The sequence below is a fragment of the Chaetura pelagica genome, unplaced genomic scaffold (genome assembly GCF_000747805.2).
Source record: "Chaetura pelagica isolate M959 unplaced genomic scaffold, ChaPel_1.0 scaffold861, whole genome shotgun sequence".
Taxonomy (NCBI): Eukaryota; Metazoa; Chordata; class Aves; order Apodiformes; family Apodidae; genus Chaetura; species Chaetura pelagica.
Window position 1 is genome coordinate 111,302 of NW_009952092.1, and position 6,182 is coordinate 117,483.

The window sequence follows — 6,182 nt, forward strand, 5'->3', positions numbered from 1 at the left end:
GCCTCTTTTTCCCTCTTCTGCTCTTTGCATTTCCCATTGAACAAGCCACCATGAGTCGCATCTCTTTCAGATCATCTACTGGAGGGGGAATGAGGGGCTTTAGCTCAGGCTCTGCTATCGTAGGAGGTGGCAGTGGTGCCAGAAGCAGTTTTAGCTCTGTCTCTGTCTCCAGAGTTGGAGGAGGAAGAGCCGGAGGTGGAGGAGGCTTTGGAGCTGGTGGTGGCTTCGGCAGCAGAAGTCTCTATAACCTAGGTGGAAGCAAAAGAATTTCCTACAGCTCAGTCGGTGGAGGTCTACGGAGTGGAGCTGGTGGTGGATACGGCTTTGGTGGAGGAGCTGGCTTTGGTCTTGGCTATGGTGGTGGAGCAGGCGCTGGCTTTGGCTTAGGAGGAGCTGGTGGTGGTGGTGGCTATGGGCTGGGCAGTGGATTTGGGCTGGGAGGACCTGGATTTGGTGGTCGAGGTGGCCCTGGGTTCCCTGTTTGCCCACCTGGTGGCATCCAAGAAGTGACAGTCAACCAGAGCCTCCTGGCACCGCTCAAGCTGGACATCGACCCGGAAATCCAGAAGGTGCGAACACAGGAGCGGGAGCAGATCAAGACCCTCAACAACAAATTTGCCTCTTTCATCGACAAGGTGAGAGTTTGGTCTTAAACATCAAGACATGCATATTAGCAGTTGCCTTGGGAAAGAACAACAGGAACAAACTTCCCTTGGATTTCGGGGCTTGCCTGAACTAATCCCAGCCGACGAACCGCGTGGGCTTGGCTGAAAACTAAGACCTGTCTTGTGCTTCCTCTTTGTAAGGATGAGTTTTTCAGTGCCTTACTTTATTGAAAAATTAAATCCTCCTCCTTCCAGTAAAAAACATTGTGGGGGCCCGAGGGATCTACTGGTTTTAAAATGACAAAACTCTACACAGCTCAGTGGGATAACTCCAACTTAAACCAGGAAGGTGGGCTGAGTGTGGGGGGGAAAACATCAACAGTTGCAAATACATGTGTTTGGCCTGATTAATAGCTCTGGGAGAATCTCACTGAAAATCTTAGCTGCTTTTCATACTTTTTTAGAAACCAGTGCCTTGAATTAGCAACACCTAGTAATTTTCTCCCAACTGTCACAGCATCTCTTGACCTTTTCTTTCTGTGTTGAATGATCCCTTTATTTCCAGGGTGTTTTTGTGCATTGTTCACATGAGCTTCAACATGTGCCTGGTTTTGTTTCTTCCCAGGTGCGCTTTTTGGAGCAGCAAAACAAAGTGCTGGAGACCAAGTGGAGCCTCCTCCAAGAGCAGGGTCACACAGTCACCAGGAAGTCCCTTGAGCCCCTTTTTGAATCCTACATCAACAACCTCAGACGGCAGCTAGACAGTCTTTTGGGAGAGAGGGGAAGATTGGACACTGAACTGAGGAACATGCAGGACATGGTGGAAGACTTTAAGAACAAGTAAGAAATCATGCTGTGTAGCATAGATGATTAGCAGACAGGAAAATCAGGGCAGGCAGTTCACACTTGCTGGTGCACACCTTTGTGTTCCCTTTCCACTTTGCAAAATGAACACATAAAAGCAAAACTTGATCTCAGAACTACCTCTAGTTATGTCAGATTTGTTAAGTGCAGGATGTGCCTTTGGCACAGAATCCATGTACCCGTGGGAAGTTGCTCCCGTCTAGCAGGGGACATGATCTGATCCCTGAGTCTCCCAAGATAATACACCTGGAGAAGGAAAAAGGCAGAACTCATGGGCATAATGGGCATGCAAAAAGGGAATGAAACATAACCATTAACTGCCAGCTCCAAGATCCCCCCCATTTCTCTTTTTGCAAAGGAAATCTCAGCCTTCCCAGAGGGCCCCAGGCCACCTGCACGCACTTGGCCTCGTTCAGCACCAGTCACATGGAAGATACTCAGCTCTTTTCTCTGGCCCTTGTCAAAGAAAATTATTTCCCTGGGGAGGCAATTAATGCCATCCTGAGATAAGGTGTCCAGCAGAGGTGGGATGAATAATTTTAAGGAGACACCAGTCGGCGTCTGCTGACTATAAGGGACATTTAGGTGCTTTTTTCAGGTGAGGTTCATTTTCAGTCAGCTGCAGTTCAGCAAGTACAATCTCTCCCTATTTAACCAGTTCTGGCCAAGTGCAAATTTGAGAAAAACACCATGAGGCCTGAAATACATTTATATTAGATAGATGAGCATGTGAAGAGTGAGATTTTTTGGGGGATGGGATGGGGAGATGGCACTTAGGGCTTAGAGGATGGACTGACACAGCTTCTGCTATGTTGTACTTGGGTGCAGTTCAGGTCTCGATCTGTACTATAGGCTTTTAGAAATACTAATCAGGCCAAAAATGACAAATTATATCATCTGGATTTTGGAGCTACTGCCTGGGAAAGAGAAGATATTTTATTTCACGTATAGAGTTGGTTCCCATTCCACTGGCTAATTTCCACTTCTTCCCATGTCAGCTAAGTGATCCATCTGTGCGGATGTCTCTGCCAATATTAGCTGGAGGACTGGCATGAACCTGCCTTTAAAATCCAGGTCTTTGCCTCAACAGCCTACGTGTTTTGTCTACTTTCTAGCTAAGCCCTGCCCTGATTATCTGATAAAAGGATGTTGCTCAGAGCCATGAAAAGTTCCACAGAAACAGTTGGAGACATAATGATCTGCTCTCGCACAACCACGGCTAAAGAATCACCAAACTTTTTTTTATTTTATTTTATTTTTATTTTTAATTAAATGCTGCAGTGGGTTATTCAGAGCCATTAGCATTATTATAATATCAAATATCAAACTGTTACATTATTATATATTTGTAGGCATTGCAATGCAGCTTCTTTGGAAGCCTTTTGCATAATTTTGATTTGGGCAAAGGTCACCAAGAATACCTGCTCCTGCTTCCTCCCGAAATGGGCTCTTATCCTGCACATTTTTATGTCTGAGCTTGACTTTGAGGGCAGTGATTAAAATCTATTAATTTTAGTTGAGACTTCTCACACCGTGGGGTCTTGCAGGCTCGGTCAACAATAACTTGCTCTGGACTGTAAACAGGTGGGAGTGAGGAATATCTATGAGCCACAACTAATGACTTGGGACTAGAGTGGTCCCATCTCTGCTTCCCATGCTGGCTTTGGGCTTTTCCACTAAAACTTTCTCACTCTTTTATCCTAACAGATACGAAGATGAGATCAACCGGCGCACTGGTGCAGAGAATGAGTTTGTGGTCCTGAAGAAGGTGAGTGAACTGGGAGTTATGGGGCAAACAATGAAATTAACTCAGACTTTAAGCAAAGAGCATGAGAGCTGGGGATCTCCAGCCTCATGGCTGGGTCAGATCATGATGTTGGCACGTCCAGGAATAAGTATGGGTCCTCCTAAGGTGACAAATGGCCACAACCTTCTCCATGCTGATGGAGCTGCCCGGTTTTCTCAAGATAGCTCCTCTGGTTGTAGTTGCAAACCATCTGGTCTCTTGTAGCTCAGTTCAACTCTGTCTTGGGTTGTGTCCCCAAGAGTCAGAGTTTGCCTTCTTCCTAAGAACCTGGTTCTGGCTCACAGTGAATGTCCAATATGACATTAAAAAGAACTCAAACCAACCTTGATCACAGCAATATAAAAATAAGCTTAAAGCATACCAGACCTGGGAGCAGAGTGATGGTCATACTGGTGTCCTGAAGCCCCTTTGGCTTGTGGTTTCCTCAGACATATTTGATTTTCTTTTCTTTAGGATGTGGATGGTGCTTACATGAACAAGGTGGAGCTGCAGGCCAAAGCAGATGGTCTGGCAGATGAGATTAACTTCCTGCGAGCTCTCTACGAAGCGGTAAGCATCAGCTCTCCCCACAGCAACATCCTCCACAGCTCCCGGCCATGTCCCGGAGCTCCAGCCACCACGCTCAGTGCTGTAAAAGAGAAGGTGGTCAGTGCCTTTTGGAAATTATAATGCAGGTAGAAGACAGAAAAGGGAAAATTGTTAGAGACAGGGCAGGGGGAATGCAAGAAAACGGCTTGGTGGAAAGGGCTCCCAAACACCCCTTGTCTGCAGGGGTTCCACCTGACACCAGAACATTAACTTAATTTTTTGCATCTTCTGCAGGAATTATCCCAGATGCAGCAGCAAGTATCAGACACCTCCGTGGTCCTGTCCATGGACAACAACCGTAACTTGGACCTCAACAGCATCATCGCGGAGGTGAAGGCGCAGTACGAGGACATCGCCAACCGGAGCCGGGCGGAGGCTGAGGCTTGGTACCAGAACAAGGTGGGTGACCAGATGGACAGATGGATTTTGGTGGTTGCTGTGGCAGCTCACTGGTGGAAGGGAGGCGGGGCTAACGGAAGAAGGGTCGCAGTGTCACAAGAGTTAATTTATTTTCTACACATGCTGCCATAGGCTTTTATGTGCAGATCCCCGGTGTCCACTTGGAGACCACAGCTCCTGAGCAGCTTTATATTCCTTGTGGTGAAACCAAAGGACAAGATATTTAAATGCCTTGACCCTGGGCTCACAAGGAGTCACTGGTAGATCTGGCCTTGGACCCAGAGCACTCCTCTTTTCCTTCCAGGTTCTTAATAGCAGGTGACAACCCACAGGTGCTCTACACAATACAGTAGGTGCTGCCTTAGCATATATCATAGAATCATACAACCATAGAATGCCAGGTTGGAAGGGACCTGAGGGATCAGGATATATTCAGGATATATTGATAACCAAGGGCAAATGCTGTTATTTCACAGGCAGGTTGCTCAAAGGAATGTTGTTCACCTTACCTTGCACCCAGACCTGCACTTTGCTCCCTAAAGCCCCCTCACCCCTTTCGTGAGCCCTGTGGTGCCTAACCAGTTCTCATCTCCTCTCTACACACCAGTACGAGGAGCTGCAGGTCTCGGCCGGGCGGCACGGCGACGACCTGCGCAACACCAAGATGGAAATTTCAGAGATCAACAGGATTGTCCAGAGGCTGCGGAACGAGATCGAGAGTGTGAAGAAACAGGTAGGAACGGATGCTCCTGCAGAGCAGCTGCTGCATGGTGGAGGGCAGGCACAGTGGAAAGAGCTCCTGGCATCAGAGCAGGGCTGTCAGGCCAGGCTTCCTACCCTGCATTGAAGAAGGCATGGCCATGTCTGTCTGCTCACCAGAGAAGTGATCTCCATGCCAAGATGTGCTGTGATAGCCACTATCTTGATGGGGAAGCAAGTTGTGAGATACTGAGCTACACCCCAGGTGTGTAGCAAAGCAGAGATGTAGATGTCAATTCTTTGCTTTGGACACAGGATTATGGCTGCAGGTCCCCAGTCACCCACACCATGGCACCTTCCCAATGGCCCGTTGGGAGCTCTCAGTGCCATGTTGGGCATCAGTGTCTACAACACCACAGGAAAGCAGTTTGAGGTAGCCCAAGTTTAAAAAACTATCTGTTTCCCTTGCTTTTAGTGTGCCAACCTCCAAGCAGCCATCGCCGAGGCGGAGGAGCGCGGGGAGCTGGCCCTCAAGGATGCCAAGGCCAAACTGTCTGAGCTGGAGGATGCTCTGCAGAAAGCCAAGGCTGACCTGGCCCGGCAGCTCCGTGAGTACCAGGAGCTGATGAACGTCAAGCTGGCCCTGGACATCGAGATCGCGACCTACAGGAAGCTGCTGGAGGGCGAGGAGAGCAGGTGGGGACAAGCACAGGGACCTGTTGTGCTGCTCTTCAGAGCAGGGCTCAGCTCAGTGGGCTTAAGAGACAGCTCACCCCGAGGGGCTGGGGCACCGAGCTGGTGAAAGCATAAAGGAGCATCAAAAAATAAATCAAGGGCAGAGAGCGGGATATTTAAACCTTGATCTTTCCAGCTCTTGGAACCTGATGGCAGTGAGAAAAATGAACAACACCACTTTTCACCTGCTATGCAGACATACCCCACCCGACAATAGTCCCTATGAAGGCCACAGTAGCCTAATTAGATTATCCCAGTGGCTAATACTATCTCCTGCCTGTGCCTTGGGATAACTGCTTACTTTACCCCCCGTTCCCAACAGGCTTGCCGGAGAGGGAGTCGGAGCCGTGAGCGTCTGTAAGTATCCCCCCCTTCCCACCCCTGCGTGCTCCGGTGGGGCAGGTGCCCCTGCCCCCGGCGGGACCCTGAGGTGTGTGTGCCGTGTCCTGCAGCCGTGGTCAGCAGCTCCAGCGGGGTGGGCTACG

The 6,182-nt window shown here is 49.0% G+C and overlaps 1 protein-coding gene across 1 annotated transcript in view; it reads left to right on the forward strand.

Moving 5' to 3' along the window:
- Positions 1-6,182, forward strand: part of LOC104395991 (keratin, type II cytoskeletal 5-like) — a 16,276-nt gene that overhangs the window by 9,919 nt on the left and 175 nt on the right. Inside the window, exons 10-18 of the mRNA XM_010005770.1 lie at positions 307-635; positions 1,231-1,445; positions 3,177-3,237; positions 3,730-3,825; positions 4,099-4,263; positions 4,871-4,996; positions 5,438-5,658; positions 6,020-6,054; positions 6,150-6,172. Coding sequence (XP_010004072.1) covers positions 307-635; positions 1,231-1,445; positions 3,177-3,237; positions 3,730-3,825; positions 4,099-4,263; positions 4,871-4,996; positions 5,438-5,658; positions 6,020-6,054; positions 6,150-6,172 — 1,271 coding nt within the window. The remainder of the gene's footprint in view (positions 1-306; positions 636-1,230; positions 1,446-3,176; positions 3,238-3,729; positions 3,826-4,098; positions 4,264-4,870; positions 4,997-5,437; positions 5,659-6,019; positions 6,055-6,149; positions 6,173-6,182) is intronic.